General features: G+C 33.3%; 1 protein-coding gene across 1 annotated transcript; it reads right to left on the minus strand.

Moving 5' to 3' along the window:
- Nucleotides 1-3,148: 3,148 nt before the first annotated feature.
- On the minus strand, nucleotides 3,149-13,322 carry LOC123710238 (glutathione S-transferase 1-like). The gene is made up of 9 exons (XM_045662017.1): nucleotides 13,228-13,322; nucleotides 9,582-9,681; nucleotides 9,018-9,122; nucleotides 8,433-8,588; nucleotides 5,552-5,707; nucleotides 5,214-5,272; nucleotides 4,201-4,342; nucleotides 3,652-3,842; nucleotides 3,149-3,310 (listed from the first exon to the last, which is right to left on the minus strand). The coding sequence occupies exons 1-9, from the start codon at nucleotides 13,308-13,310 to the stop codon at nucleotides 3,196-3,198; spliced, it is 1,107 nt and encodes a 368-aa protein (XP_045517973.1). The 5' UTR covers nucleotides 13,311-13,322; the 3' UTR covers nucleotides 3,149-3,195.
- Between the last annotated feature and the right edge of the window lie 3,373 nt (nucleotides 13,323-16,695).

The raw sequence follows: 16,695 nt of genomic DNA on the forward strand, positions 1-16,695 counted from the left end.
TCATAAGGTATACGTAATTCATCATGTTAGCAATACAATTCTTTTATTTACGACGTAAACATTTTTGTGAAATTGGAAAGCATTTCCCTTTCGGAGTGAAAATTTCGAATCGGCAATATTTAAAAATGGCCCATGGAAGTCAATAATTTCCACTTTTAATGAATGCAATAAATTTTAATTTTAATCGAAAACGCACTCACTATATAGATTAATCATTAGGTGTGCAATTTCCAAGAACTGTTTTTATCGCAATTATCTAACCTGCAGGTCAATCAACTGTCGTATTATTGTTTTTACGTCGAATTGTCCCTCATTTATTAATCAGATGACTGAAATATGGCAAGGTTCGAAAATAGTAACGAAAACTATCTAAGCTTAAGTTAGTAGGTGACTTCTTCGGTTTCTGTCCACTTTCTTACTGCCTTGCAAAGTTTAAGACTGACGAACTTTTACTTAATTTTCCACATTCTTTTGCCGTTAGACTTACCAACTAAGGTCAGCTTCTGCAATTTCTCGTCACATGGTTTAGATACCGTCAAACATCTTGAACAAATGTTCTGGCCTGCGCAGAAGCGATTTTTAGGTACCACTTGGGGCGGTAGTGCGCGGCGGCGGGAGAGTGACGAGTCGATCGCGTGATTGGTAAATCAGTTGACGTTTGCAAACTTTCCCCCACTCCCTTGTTTATTGCTCAAGAAGTTTGCCGGTATCTGTATGGGAGTTGGGTTAAGATCACTGTCTTCTAGAATTAACTTCCAAAAACACATCTCAAAAGCATCTTTCAAGCTTTTTCACCTTCCCAATTTGCTTCAAGTGCTTAGTACGGTGTTAATGACAGGTTTATCTTTAACACCGCAGTCGCTAACTCAGACGTTATCTGCGATGGGTCCACTTCCACAATAGCCTTCAATTCTTCGTATATCAACTTTGGCAACAAAAACAAAAACACACTGTGTTTTCGTTTGCGACATCACCACCATACGCATCATTAATCCTTCGAGCCGCTTCTGCAGCACTGGTGCCACGGTGATACGAGTAAATACCGCGATATCCCATGTTTCCTATTTTATAAATACGCAGAAAAATAAAAAAACATGATTTTCGAAAAACAAATGCACGAGTATAGCTGTAAAAAAATTAATTTGGCATTCCTAACCAAAGAGGAGATATTTGAGGTCAAAGTGACCAGTATGACAAAACGTCAATTTCATATGTAAGGGCCTAATATATAGTCTTACGGAAATGAAATTAAAAATACCTTCAACATCGCAGTGCTAAAAGTAAAGGGCTCACTCTCTAAACATTAATTTGCATTTTAAACAAAAGAGCGAGTGGGTTTTATTTTTATATGTAAATAAAGTTTCTCTAAAGCATTTTCACACCTTATTAACATAATCGGAGAACTAGTGAGAATCCATAGACAATGCAAAGTAGAACCTCAAACTGCAGGTTCTGTTTGTTCCTTACAAATGCTTTTCGTGGAGGAAAAAGTTAAGATAAGGCAACGTCAAAGATTAATTAAAATAGATACTCATTGACACGGTCGCATCGGATTTTGGTTGCATTAGAATTAGTTAAGCGCCTCTAATAAGAATCTGTTTTTATTTTAGGGTTACGCTTAGTATTCATAAAGTGAATATTATTATTTCCTATGTATTAATCCTTAAGCGCCATTATTTTGTAATAAGTTAAGAACAATCCAACAATACATCTGACAAATTACTTTACGAGTATATATGGAGAGATTTCTGGATGGAAGAAAATATTTAAATGATATTCAAGAGCAATTTTATGGTGTTTCAATAATAATTACCAAAACTGTTACCAACACAACTATATTGTTAATCTTATCTGATATGATAATCTTAATATCCATATCGAACCAGATGGTTTGGATACGGACTGATCACCTGTTTGCCTAAAGAAGAATGATTAGCGAAACATGTGTCAAAGGCATGCACAATCAAGCAGTGCTACTTAAATGTTTTACTGATATGGTGTAACTAAGGCCGCCGGTCCGGCAGATCTGTTCGAAGGGATGTAAAATATATATAAAGCTATCCACAGTATCCCGAGTCCGGTAGAACCACCGGACCGGAGTAATGTGAACGAGTTTGTGATGGTATCTGTGCGCCTCTCACACCGCCCGTGCTCCATTCACGTCTTTCGGCTCGCATTTACAGAAGCATTTTTTTCTGATGTACCCAATTTTTTCTTTAATTTTGTCTTCTAATTAGATTAAGACTACCATAATAGAGCAATTTCATCTATTGTGCGCACAGATCTAAACTCAACTGAGGTCCTTGAGTGTCCGATTTTCTTGTGGGATCCGGTTTTCGGTCTACCGGTCCGGCGTTGTCCCACAACTGGCCCGGCCCAATTAACTGGCTTAAAGACTCAATTAGGTTAATTTCTTATTTTTCAAAAGACACGTAAACAGCTTTTATTTAAGATCAAAAAAGCCAAATCACTTAGCAATGTATTTCAGGATTTGAACTGTACATGCAACACATTACAAGTCCTCGTTACGGAATGAGAGACGTTTTAACTTGTAAATGACTAGATACAGTTTACTTCTACTCCTATCGGTCTGTCATTAGCATTGCTCTTGTATTTGCTAATGAACTGCCCTGAATAAATTAATTTGTTCTAATTTATTCCTTACAAAATAGAGGAATCTAGAATTAAAATACATTGATATACTGTCGCAAAAATCGTCCGAAAAGTCAACTTTTAATACAGTTCGCCGACGGTGCATAATCTTTATTTTTAATATTTACGAGAAGCAGAAATGCTGCGATTGGTCAACTAATTATTGGGAAATGTAATCACGAATTTTGTAATAAATTTATGACCTCGATGAAAGAAAGAGAGAGAGAAAGAAGAAAAAATAAAAAAAATTAATATTGCTGTTGTTTATTTTGGTCGATAATACTTTATGGAGCGTTTTAAATGTATCTTTGTTAAATATGTTTATGCTTCATTGAAATATCAATAGTTTAGTGTTTTTAATCATTGTCTGCATAGCTTACTTGGTTTTACTATAATATATAATTAATCTCGTTTTTTTTCGTATAAGAACATACCTAAATACTGGAGACATGTGTTTTGTGAGAGAATTGTGGTATAAAAATTTAAAATAAAAACGTAAAACATTATGCAATTTATTTAAAATAATTAATTAAATAAGATATCTTATGCTAATTTGCTTCGGTATATTTCTCCCAATTCTTTGATTCCGGGAGCATTCTTTTTCTTGTAAATATCCAACTCTGAACAACGTTTCAACCAGGCATACAAATGGGGATACCTGAAAAAAGTAAGTTGCACATCAGATTCAGTTGACCTTGATTTCCATTTTTTATGTTAAGTCTAAAGTCTTAGCAGTCAGCAAAATTAAAAACAGCAAAGTCAATAATTATTTATTGTTTTTTTTATGACTATTGAATGAAGTCACAGTTCAGAGTACTAAGCCAACTATGAGAGTTTGACGATTTTGAATATAGAAATAGGAACTATGCCGCGAAGGAGTTTTTATCTTTTATAAATGAAGATATTTTAAAATTGGAATTGATCGGTTTTTGTGTGTGTGTTAGACAATTGAAATATTGTCTTCTCTATTTCATAGTATGAACTTTCATGTTGACTTACTTCTGTGCATCAATAGGAATTAATTCGTTCAAGCCACTGATACATGCCACGCAGGAGATATCAGCGATTGTGAACTGTTCTCCTGCCAACCAGGTTTTGGTTGCAAATTGCTCTGTGAACTCGTACGCAGATATGATCTTTTCTACGGCATCATCGGTCTGTTTTTTACCTCCTTGCAAGACAACTTGACTCTGGAGTGATTTAGTTATTTATTTATTTAAAAGGTTACACCACATTACCCATATATACAATTTAAAAATCGAACAAATCAAGAACGTGATTACGTGAACGTTACGGTGAATAGTGACCAAAAATAAGGATATTAACATTGGTATTAAAGAACTATAAATTCTACTGTATTTCTTCACTGCATGCAAAACAATTAAAATATGGTATAAGTATTGTTACAAAAGTAAAAAGTATTTACTTTAAATTACTAAAACGATATAAAATTTCCTTAGGTTTACATATACATATATGAGTAAACTTTTTTAAGCCTTCCGGGGTTGTCGCAATAAAATAACGATGACTAAATTAGTGTCTACTTACAAAACCATATTTCAATGCAGGGAACAAGATACCGCTGTCAAAGTGCAGACGTTGATCAACAATGGCTCTTAGTTTAGGTTCGCTGGGGTAGAGAGAGTCATCCTTCGCGTATTTGTTTATTAAATACACCGAAATAGCATGACTGAAATGAAAGACATGTTAAATTTATCTGAAAGTTACTATATTAATTAGACTACTACTACTACTGTTAACGTGCACTATATGAGCTATAGGTCCAAAATATCTCTGGCGAAACAATGTTCTTCGGAGGAACGACGACATGAGGGCGCGTTGCGTTTGTTTGTGGTCCAAACGGAAACACAAATCATGTCCCTGAACTAAAGATGATATAAGATAATTATATACAGACCATTTCTTCCTCTTTTATTTTAAAGTCACAGCTATGCCATTAACCCAAACAATACGTAAAATCAAACAGATATCGTAATAGATAAGTATCGAACGTCGATAACTTAATAATTCGCTGGGCTGGACCTAAACGAACGCATCATCCCAATAGAATACGTGTAGCAAATTGTAACTTTCCAACTGTCAAAATGAGAAATAAACGCATACTTTACCTAACTACTGTAATTGTTCTAGAGCTTCTGAATTAAATCCAAAAGTTTTTATTAATCGAACATTATCATAACATAACATTATCAAAATAGCTATATTACAATCACCAGTAACAGAATTAAAAACTTCTTAATTCAAGCACAAATATTATCATTGAAAATATCCCTCTATGCATAAAAATGAAAGAAAAAAAGAAAAAACTTTATTATACACAATATACAGGATATTCAGGTAACATAGTGCATTAGCCCCCACACTAGGATTCCTCGTGTTGTGAGCAGCCAGGCTCTTGAGACCATTATTTGTAGAAAATCATGACTATATACTATCTATAATCGAATTTTATAATACAGATGATTATATTTAATGTTCGTATATATAAAAAAAAACATCAGCTACTTAATCGTAATGTAAATAAAGAAAAGTCTTTCTACCTGTCTCCAAGTACGAAGTCGTCATCTATCAACGTGGGCAGCGTGTGTTGTGGATTGATCTGAATATAAGAAGTAGGTGTTAAAACAAATTTTGCAAAAAACCTTCGGCTCATTTCGACATATCATCATTTATTATGTGGTATAATTTGTCAATCGCAATCCGTAGCGTGGATAATATTGTCTTAACTTATTGAGATCTTAAAATGACATAAAATTAAAAAAAAAATATGATATTCCAACATTTTCTGGAAAACATCGTAACGTATACGCGGGACTATATTTAGTCCTCTGTTCTTTATAATCGGTGATGTCTTATTTAAATAATTTAAAAATATTACTTTTTTAAACTCCTCTGTAAGCTGCTCTCCTTTCATGAAGTTCACGTCAACCAATTGTACTGGCAGCTTCAAGTGTTCGATTACCATTAGGACAGACCTGGCAGGAGAGCTTACGTCGTTTTTATACAGTGTGAGGACCATGTTAGGTTGTTTTATCTAAGAAATACAAGAAGCTCATTATGCAATTTTTAATTGCTATATTACCATAAACAGTTGAAATTAAAAGAAAAAGAATATTATAAATACTACTTTTCTTTACCATTTCAGCACAAACCAGCGACTTAACAGCAACAGGTTATAGTTTATAAGATCTAAAGTTGCTGACCTAATATACTAATACTGGAGTATAAAATGCACGTTTTAATTAGCTTAATCCAAATAATCAACGTTCCGGAATTTTTAGGAACATAAAAGTTACGGAAATCTCTAGTCCAATCAGGGCAAGGAGACGCGAACTTTGATTTCACGTCTTTGACAAATAAAGTCAGGTTACTGCTCATAAGCTTTCACTTCATAAGGTATATATACAAAGTAATATTTCTCTAAATGTGTACAGTTGGATTGACTTTAAGCAATTACGTATTTTATCGTAAGTATATAAAACAATAATCCGACAAGATTTTATTTCTTATATTCCAATAAGATTATTAATTTCTCATCAAGCTGCAATTGTTTATTTTAATTGTTAATTGCCTGGCGAGGCCTTGGTGCTCTGGGACGTTCCATGAGATTGATAAAAATACGAACATCATCTAAATGAAACTCTTTTATTCCATAAATGGCTAGATAGTCTCGACCACGATTAAACACGAAACGAACATTTAAGTTAAAAAAAATACGTTACCAATGTTATGTATTGTGTATTTTTAAAGTATTTATATGTTTTAATAAATATTATTGTATTAAACTGCGAACGAAAATTATATTTTAGATATAAAAATTGTTTTTATATACATAGTTACAGATGTTCTATGTTAAATATAACACAAATATACATACCACCTAGTGCCAAAGCCGTGAATAAACTAAATAAGTTTCGTCGTCAACGACGGGATTACTTTATTTAATCACCATGACATAACAGATTTAGGTTTATCTGTTTATTTAAGCTAAAAGCAAGTCATTAAATGTTTCAAATCTTATTTTTTATAATTTATTGTTTGTAAGTTAAACGATTTCAAATAGATATGTATAAATTTATCAAAATTTCAGAACTAAAATTAATAAATAATCATCAAATTGATGACGCTCAGAGAGCAGAAATCTCAGCTGCCTAACTCATGTTTACATTCATACACAGTACGGACTGGAATTTTTAGGTTAAAAAAAATCAATTAATATAATATTTGAATAAAATTGATATTCTATTACGTCAAGTTATACTTCTGAATTATTTTGATCACTGAACAATAGTGGTGAAGCATTTTTCGTCATATTAGTAACACAATTCTTTTAGTTACGACGTAAACACTTTTGTGAAATTGGAAGCCATTTTCATTACGGAGTGAAAATTTCGAATCGGCAATATTTAAAAAATGGCCCATGGAAGTCAATAATTTCCACTTTTAATGAATGCAATAAATTTTAATTTTAACCGAAAACGCACTCACTATATAGATTAATCATTAGGTGTGCAATTTCCAAGAACTGATATAGCAATTATCTCAAACTGAACTACCCTACAAGTATTTTAACCGTCGTGTTTTTTTTAGTTTTTACGTCGAATATTCTCCAGGTGGTTAAAATAGGACAAGGTTATATCGAAAACCAAAACCTTGGAAAATATCGCTCTCTTTTAGTTGAGCTAAAGTTGGAAACATCAAATCATCGCGGACAGCAGGGAGCAAATGTCATCTTCGGTTTCTGTTCAGAGCCTTTCTTATTACCTTGCAAAGTTTAAGGCTGACGAACTTTCACTTTCTTTTTTCACATTCCTTCAGTCTTACCAACTAAGGTTCGTCACCTTTGCGCATGGTATGGAAGTTGGGTTAAGTTTTAATATTATATTAACTTCCAAGAACACATCTCAAAAGCATAAGTCCTTTGCATTCCCGTACCTGTATTAGGTAGTCCTCGTACCTATATGATTTTGGATATGATACCAACCTCTCTCTTCATCCAGATGTTTTCTTATCGTGTCACATAAAACTTTATTGAAATAAATTATAACAAACTTCTGTTGAATTGTCTAGTTACTTGCTACTTGAAGAGGACTAAGAACTATTTCCATTTTCGATGATAAATTAATATAAGTTAAGAAATAAAAGACACTAAAACTATGACAAGAGTTTTATTATACAATTCAATTTACTGTTTTTAATAGATACAGAGCCATCTAGGTATATTACAAGAAACTAGTCTGTTTAAAACTAAACGTCATTATAAATTCAATAACTAAATGTAGGTGGCGCTAAAATAGAAATTTTATTTTACTAAAACTAAATTAAGCTTAGTATTCTGTAAAGCGTTCTACGTATTTTTTTATTTTAAACTTAGTATCTTGTTATCTAATCGTATTAGATAACGTATTATCTAATCTTCTTTGGAGTTTAATAGAGTATAGTAGCTGTAGGAGCCTTTCAGTATCTGTAACAAGTATTTTGAGATTTTTATATATGCATCTATATGTTTAATAGTGTATATGTATTTTAGGAGACGCATTTAGCTAAAGTATTACCGGGTACTTAGAAAATAAAGTACTGCGTTGGTAAAATGATATTTGTTAAACCGATCAGCCTATGATACCTATTTACTATAAAGCTGTTTCGCTGGAAATCGAAGCCACGGATACTAAAAATGTGATGTAATAAAACATTATAAACTCTCCATAAGATATTACGAAATATTTGATAAAAATATAACAATATTTTACATAATTTACCGTGACGAATGTTGAAAGTGTTAGTCTTGTAAATGGACCAGCAGTAAAGACGATTGTTTTATTCAATTGCCCTCCAAGCAATAACACACTGCGTCTTATCTTCACACCATGAGACCACCAAGCACTTTTGTAAACACCGTCATCTAATTTCAAACTCTAAAACAAACAACATCTCATAATAAAGGCGCGTTTAATACTTCTCAACATTAAGGTAAATACTAGATGGCTCTGAAATCTACTAAAATATTTGTTACTCAATAGTTATTTATTAATAAACTACCTATATTATACAATAATTAAAGGCGTATTTTAATATTCATTTAAATGGAACAAAAGTTTTGTTAGACTTTTAAGCTTCTGAATTTTAAGAAATGCCGTGAACAACCTCACAATTTATAAAAATAATTGGAGCACGTAGTTTGGACGATACATTTTTTTCTCGATTTAACTGATCGTAAAACAGCCTCTCCACAATCAAGTTAGCCTTCAAAACTTTCCAAAATTTATTGGACATTGCTTATCTGTAAATGTGAAAATGTTTCCATATATAAATATTTTCACTCCCGACTTAATTCTTGAACTTACCGTGTATAAAACAGTATTGCTATGCCAGCAATACAGAAACAGCTGTGCAATTAATGCCAGTAAATATTCCGCAATCCATATTCCTTGGACAGTTGTGGTGCCTTCCTGAAAAACAAAATGTATTTATTACTTGCGTCTTAATTACTGGGTAATTCTCGTGGCTCAATACTTCTCACCATCTTGAGCAATCCTAGTACGTATTTATGTACTTTTTGTTACCACTCAATATGACTTTGCTATGAATGGAAGCCTGGTTATCCATATCACAGTTTCTTACCTTGTTTGGAAACCAGTCTCACAATACCTTCTCAACTGTAATCTTATTTATTGTTGTAAATATTATATGGGAGAAAATGAATATAATAAATATTGTCTAATCTAGCTAATAGGGACCTAAGGAAGAGTAATTCGTTACTAGGACTTAAAAATCCAAATAAATTAAAAAATTAGATTGCCGTACTTTGCCTTCCTTGCAAAGTAAATTCCATCCGCTCCTAAAACCTACATGACCTTTGAAAATCAGAAAGCTTATTAATATAATAATAATATTTAATAATAACTAACCGTTGATAATTGAACTGCACTCGCACAAATCATTAGTGAACAAATTATGATGTATAGAAACATTACTGGAGATAGGAGGGAGTCCAATAATTTTGAATACCTGTAAATTGCAATTAAAACAGTGAAAATTTTATTTAAATTTGTTAATACTGTCGTAACACACAATCGTAGGTTACTATTAAAATAAATAATATGATAGTTCCATGGTTCAATTTTAGAACTGTGACCAAATGTAGCAGCAACGTTTATGTCAATAGTATAAACAATAGCCCCCTTTTAAAAACCACTCGACTAGGTGTCTAGGAGTATAATTTATTTGAATTTAAGTTTTCACTTAGTGTATTAAATATATTTGATATACACATTTAAGTAATATGCAATTAATTAAAAATCATTCGATAAGTACTTGACTAAATTGATATGATGATAATGACACTTCTTGATATTTGACACAGCTTCTTCGTAGCTTAAAACACTACTGCCGTCTCCAAACAACATACTACATTTTACTTTTAAAATCTCAAGTTGACCCGAAAAAAACGTCATCAAAACAACTGAATTAGAATCATAAGTTGCCACAATACCGCCTCCATAGAAACAGATCAATGTGTGCTCTATAACCATTATCACATAGCCAAGTCCTCTTGACTTATCAAATGGAGCCCAGGAGCTCATTATCTCTGGGTACGGCGCACTTCCATTAATGATTCGTTCTCTATGCATCGGAGACGACAGAAAGCTCACTAAAGGTGCTAAAATCACAGTAAACACGGTAGCGGCAACCAAAGACCAGTATAAATACGTCACAAGTCTCGAATACTTCCTATATTCCCGGCTTATATGCTCCGTTGACTTGTCTTTCGATTGACTCAATTCCGTCAAAGATACGAAGTTGATTACATTTCTCCAATCATTCTGCCAATATACGAAAGTTCCTGCTTTAACAACGCACACGGTACTGAGCATCGATATAGATAAATTACGTAAAGCCAAATCTAATTTAGACCGAATAAACCACAGTTCAACGTATTGGCTAATTACGAAAAGGGTCGCAAGAATGTGGACAATATTGTAGAAGACTTGTTTTATGCCTCTTTCTGCTTGCCACATGCCCCACGCCCTTAAACCTTTAATTGTTGGACCTAATAAAGGATTTTCGAGCTTTGTAAGCATGTTGAGTATTTTGTCTGCGAAGGTATAAAGAAATGTGCTTAGCGATTTTTAGCCAAGGCATTTTAAAAGAACAGAGTATAACTTTCGTCGCGTCTTTACCTATACACATTATTTAAATTTTTAAATAATTATAGTTCCATGATAGTTTAAGTTATGAGTACTTGGTTACTTTTTTTCAAAATACTTATACTTTATACGAGTATATATACATTTTGTGTGTTTGTACAACTCTTAAACAGCTGGATCGATTTGTTGAATTCGAGAATGGTGTAGATTTACAATCATATTTTTTTATTTAATTAAGACGTTGCGCCATAATGAAGATATTCTCTAAATATGTTTGTTGATAAACGTATTTTACACGCATTATATTTTTCGATATTGATTAAGAATTACTTATAATGGGTCGGGCGGGCACATGTCAATATTTTTACTAGAATAATAAATTTTTGTTATTTGTACTAAATGGTATGAAATTTAGCGCGAGACATGTAATTTCCTTACATAAGGTAATTTGAGGTAATTGCCAGTTTGCAATATTGTACAGGTTGTTTTGTTTAAGTTCCTAGTCGTTTAAACAGTATTTTGAAATGTAAATAATATGGCATCTCCCCTGATTGCTACGAAAAATTGCCTGGTTTACATTTACACATTTTAAGTCAGTTTTTCAGGCATTGTTTGTATGTGATTAGCAAAAGTCCTATTTTTTTACTTACTATATCACGCACTGACTATTTTTAGTGTATTCTTGAGCTTGAATGAGTAATTCAAAAAGGTAATTATTACGAGCAGTGTTGGCCTAGTGGCTTCAGCGTGCGTCTCTCATCCCTGAGGTGGTAGGTTCGATTTCCGGCTGTGCACCAATGTACTTTCTTTCTATATGCGCATTTAACATTCGCTCGAACGGTGTAGGAAAACATCGTGAGGAAACCGGCTTGCCTTGTCGAGTCGAGGGCGTGTGTCAGGCACATAAGGCTGATCACCTACTTGCCTATTAGATTAACAAATCATCATGAAACCGATACAATAATCTGAGTTCCAGACCTAAAAAGGTTGTAGCGCGATTGATTTTTTTTTATTAGTATGGTGGGTTGTACTGAAAGTAACGAGTAGACCCACCATTATCTTTTTTTTTACAGGAAATGCTTTTACGCATATCCCCACGGTATTTTACACCAGCAGGGATTATGTGGGACTCAGACTTAATAAACCCTACCCACTAAAACCTGACGGATGACTTCAGGTCGCCAAAGGGCGACGGCAGGTAACAGCTGAGCCCTATCCTTACCCCCGCCAAACGCGAATGCCACAATGCCACATGACTCCTCTCACACACAAATCTTCCAAATCTTAACTTAGGGCAGACGTACGAAAACACGGCGTCGCTGCCCGGGTCGTCGTTTCCTTACTGGCGGAGCATCTAAATCATTTTCACGCTGACGCTCCGCATTCTCTTTCTGACTCATGACGGCCTCACAAAAAGCCTTGAAGGCATTCTAAGGACCGTCATTGTCAGCTTCCACCATTCTTTGAATAATTAGTGGAAGCGACAGATTGCTAACCTAACCTAACCCACCATTATCTGCACCAACTCTGAACACAGGTCATTAATAAGGCCACACGCTCATATCGTATCGTATCACATTTTATTTTAACGTGCATATTATTTTTAAGTTGTACAGGTGATTGCTTAAGCGCATTAATTAAGAGCCTGCGTAAGGCTTCGGTTGACACTTTGAAAAAACACATCTGGATAGTATTGTCTTTGGTTAACATAGCTTTTACACATTGAAGGAAACAATTTTTTAAACGGATTAAAGCTATTTGTATTATTATAAACTTCAAATTATTTACATAATTTTTAAATTTTCCGATGTTTAACGTGCTTTACAGCGTGCGTGGTTACGGTGACTGAAGACAAAAAGTGTTGAATGTCAAAAATCAAACAACTGGATAGTTTTGATTTGATTTTAAATAATCATTGTAATATCTGAGTTACGTTATTTCACTTTTCTTAGAAAAATGTGATTTACGGAGAAACTTTGAAACACTTAGGACATTGTTGCGTTAAATCGGTGTCAATCAAAGAAGAATAACAATTGTCGATTTGACTTTGACACACGAACCGGAGATGGAAGGTGGTGTCCCGGTGTAATGGCGCAAGAGAGTTAAATTTTAACCGCTGTCGCGTGCGCACTAAATATTAGGTCCTTACATATAAAATTGGCATTTTGTATGGGAATATAAGTCGAATATTTTTAAATATAAAATATTTAATTAATCAAAGTAGGCACCATTGTTTTCTATGCACTAAAACTGAATTATTGCGTAAAATGTTTAAGCGTTAAACATAAAACCACAAATTGAAATTCTGTTAAAAGTTCTAAAACGTGCAATTCCAATACGCACAATAAATTGCTGCATTTTTCGTCAAATCCCAGTTTATTTGAAAAACAGGCGAAACCGTTCAAACCTGTTATCGAGAGACTGCGAACGCTCGAGCCATTGAGTCGCAGTGTGAGTCATTGCTAGTTGATAGTACTCCGCGTGTCGCATCTGGCTCCTTAGACGAACCTTCATTGCAGAATGAAGCGAATACTTTGATATCACAACCGTCAACGGTTTTACTTGGTATTGCCCGCGTATGTACTTTTGATACGGATGGTAACCCACATATTTTGCGTTGTTTTATAGACAACGGCTCTCAAGATTATTTTATAACAACTGAGTGTTGTACAAAGTTACTATTAAATTACAATACGTTTTCCGAACCTATGTATGTGAACGGGTTTGGTGGCTGTTCGAATGATATAATAGGGACAACTAATATAGTTATATCCTCTCGTTTTGACAAAAATATTAAATATTCCATTAGTTATTTAATCGCGAAACGTATTACTGATTATTTACCCACTTCTAAGGTTGATAGATCGAAGTTGGAATTTTTATTTTAATGGGTGAAGCGCCTACTTTATCTACAAAGTTGATTATAAAAGGTTCGTCAGCTATGTCACCGAGGGGAGGGAGCATCCTGGATATAGCTTCCGGATACCCATGCCCACACAGACATCATTTTTCTCGCCTTTGTCGCTCTTATATTTTTATAGCCATTAAAGCAATTTCCAAGACAGTCTAATTCTTTATTTGTTTTAAAGGGTATTTTTTATACATTCAAATGAAAAAAATGTTTAATCAGCAGATAACATCGCGATAACACTCGCATGCGAATCGTCTGCAAATTTATTTACATAAGTGTTTATTAATTTTAAACGTTTTGTTTCTCATTGCTACCCGTCCAAATGAAAGAACTTTATGCACAGAATAACACAATCAAATGAAGAATTTATTTTATGCAAACTCTTTTCTGATTTTCAACTGATGATTCACTGTTAAAACGAACTTTGAGCGTTATCTTTTAGGACTCCCTTTGATGACTTTTACTTTAATTAACAATTATGGCTTAAATCATAAAAACCTTTACTGTGTGCTCAGCAAATTATATTAATTATCTAATTAGTTACGGATGAATACGCCTCGTTAAGTTTATTACTGAATATTTGATTGGATCGTAAAAGGGATTAAAGCGCGCAGATACAACATCCTTGATAGACATTTGATTAATTTTTTAATAATTATTCATTTTATTTTCACAATTTAAAAACTGATATAACTTTTTTATTCTTATTTATTAATTTATCAACGACTACATTTGTATCCTCGCAAAGTAAAAGATTATTCAGATTTTTATGAGATAATGTTATTACCGCTTCATCAAAATCTGTATACGTTTTAAGTTTTTTTACCTCTTTTGCGTTATGCATTTTTAATTTCTGTAAACGTTAACTTACTCTACTCTAACTTTAATTTATTTATTTATTTAATATCTTAATTATTTTTGAAATCAAAAACTGTATTTACAAATATTTTAAAGTTTAGTTTAGTTTAGTGTGTAGTCCTTAATAAAAACATTGTGTGCATCTCGAGGCACGGCATTGCGCCCTGCAAGTCGATCAAAAAAGGGACACGGCCGGCACCAATAGGGACACACGAGTATAGATAGTACGTGTAGTAAAATAATATGAGTTTTATTAATATGGTATATATAAGATGTTGATAAGAGGTTAGTTAATTATGTAATAACTTAAGAAAGCAAATCCCTTAAGTAGGGTCTGAATAAATTGACCGACTCGGAAGAACTGCTTTGCGAGACTATGTTTCTCACAAGTTATGTTTACATGTGTTTTTATATATGTCTAGCTCTCATTCTTTAATTGTATGTCTACAATAAACTTCGGGGCATTAGATGCATTCTGCTCTAGTTTCTTTTTTTTTAATTATAATAATATACACGCATATAATTTATTAGCAATGTTTTTGTTTGTGTTTATAGCTCGCTGTCTAAGTGTGTCTACCTACGATGAAACATTGCAACGATATTTCTAGTGGAGCCTAAATTCTCTAGATCATTTTTTCTGTTAAATCAAGGCTAGTTTTATTTAATTGTAATTGAATGAATCCTTTATAGGTTTTTTAAAAGATTAAAAAATAAAATCCTTTGAACTAATTTAGGTGTTTTTTTATGTCTTTATCTTGCAATCAGTCAGCTAGACTATGATCATTGGGCTTGTGTGTGTATGTATGTGTGTGTGGGTGTGTGTGCGCGCGCGCGTGTGCGTGTCTCTGCATGTGTGTGTGCGTGTGCGTGTGTTCCAGAGTAAAAATTGTTAAATCTTCTGCAAAACCCAGTCTTCAGCCAGTTAGTTACCGTTTTTTTTACATTTATATATAGAAAGTGGGTAAATGTTAATTTGAATCATCAGTGTCTGGGTCAGCTTCATTAGGGCGTGAATACTTTTGCTAAGTGAACAGCGAAGGCGACAGATGTTTCTTGTCTTGTCCTTGCCCAAGTGTTATTCTACAACCTTAACGGCGATTTGAGATCTATCGTTATAGGTCCTTTAAGCTTGCCATAGAGAGTATTTAGTAGCATTTGTTCCAGTTAAGGAATCTAGATAACATTCCATAGTTTTGTCCGTTGCATTTTTTATGGCAAGATTAAGATTGACTTGACTACTTTGTTAAGAGTTCTTTTATCTACTGGAACCCTGCTAGTGTGCCATACTCTTCGCAGTCTTCTTTTGTTCAGAATCAGTTCTTCTGCTCCCTTCCACGTGTAGTTATTAATCTAGAGCCCCAGTGCGAATGCTTCGCATTCCAGTCACCCACAGCAATAAATCTGTATCCCAATATTACAAAATAGTCGGAAAACTGTGCTTCACTTATTTTATGTTTTGGGTGTTTGGGCTTTTAGGGTTTTTTAATAATATTATTTTTTGTCAAAAATATGTCTGGAGAAAGGATCTTGTTCCTCGTTCCTCCATCCTATAGGGATGATGTTCAACTAGTCTAATCGTTTGGTCTTATGTAAGTGGTGGAAAAGTTGTATATATCCTTAGTGGCCGGAATAACTATAATACCGCGTTTCAGGGTATGACGCCATCATATGTCTTTCTAACATTTATAGACATGAAGCATTTTGTGATTGAGTAATCCCAAAAATAAGTAATTTTTCTATAATAACCATAATGTTAACCGAATGTTTTAAGTTCAGAAATGTCAATAAAACGTGCGAAACTTCGATTCAATTTGAAGTGTCGAATTGTTATTTAACATCTTCAAACTTTGCAAAATGGAAAATTAATTACCGCTTCGAGATAGTTCCTAACTTTATGGCCAAAACGTCAAAATATATATAGTAATGAAAATATTATAAACTTAAGATTTTACCGACTTGAAAGCTTTACTGAATAATATTTTAGGTTCTATAATCTTGAATTATCATTGTGAATTTATTTTGGAGTACCCTCTTTAATATCTTAATATAAGCCTGAAACAGTTGTTAACTATTTGGTACTTAGATTTCCTAACTAATCTCTTAGGA

This window comes from Pieris brassicae, chromosome 5 (assembly GCF_905147105.1).
Source record: "Pieris brassicae chromosome 5, ilPieBrab1.1, whole genome shotgun sequence".
Classification (NCBI taxonomy): Eukaryota; Metazoa; Arthropoda; class Insecta; order Lepidoptera; family Pieridae; genus Pieris; species Pieris brassicae.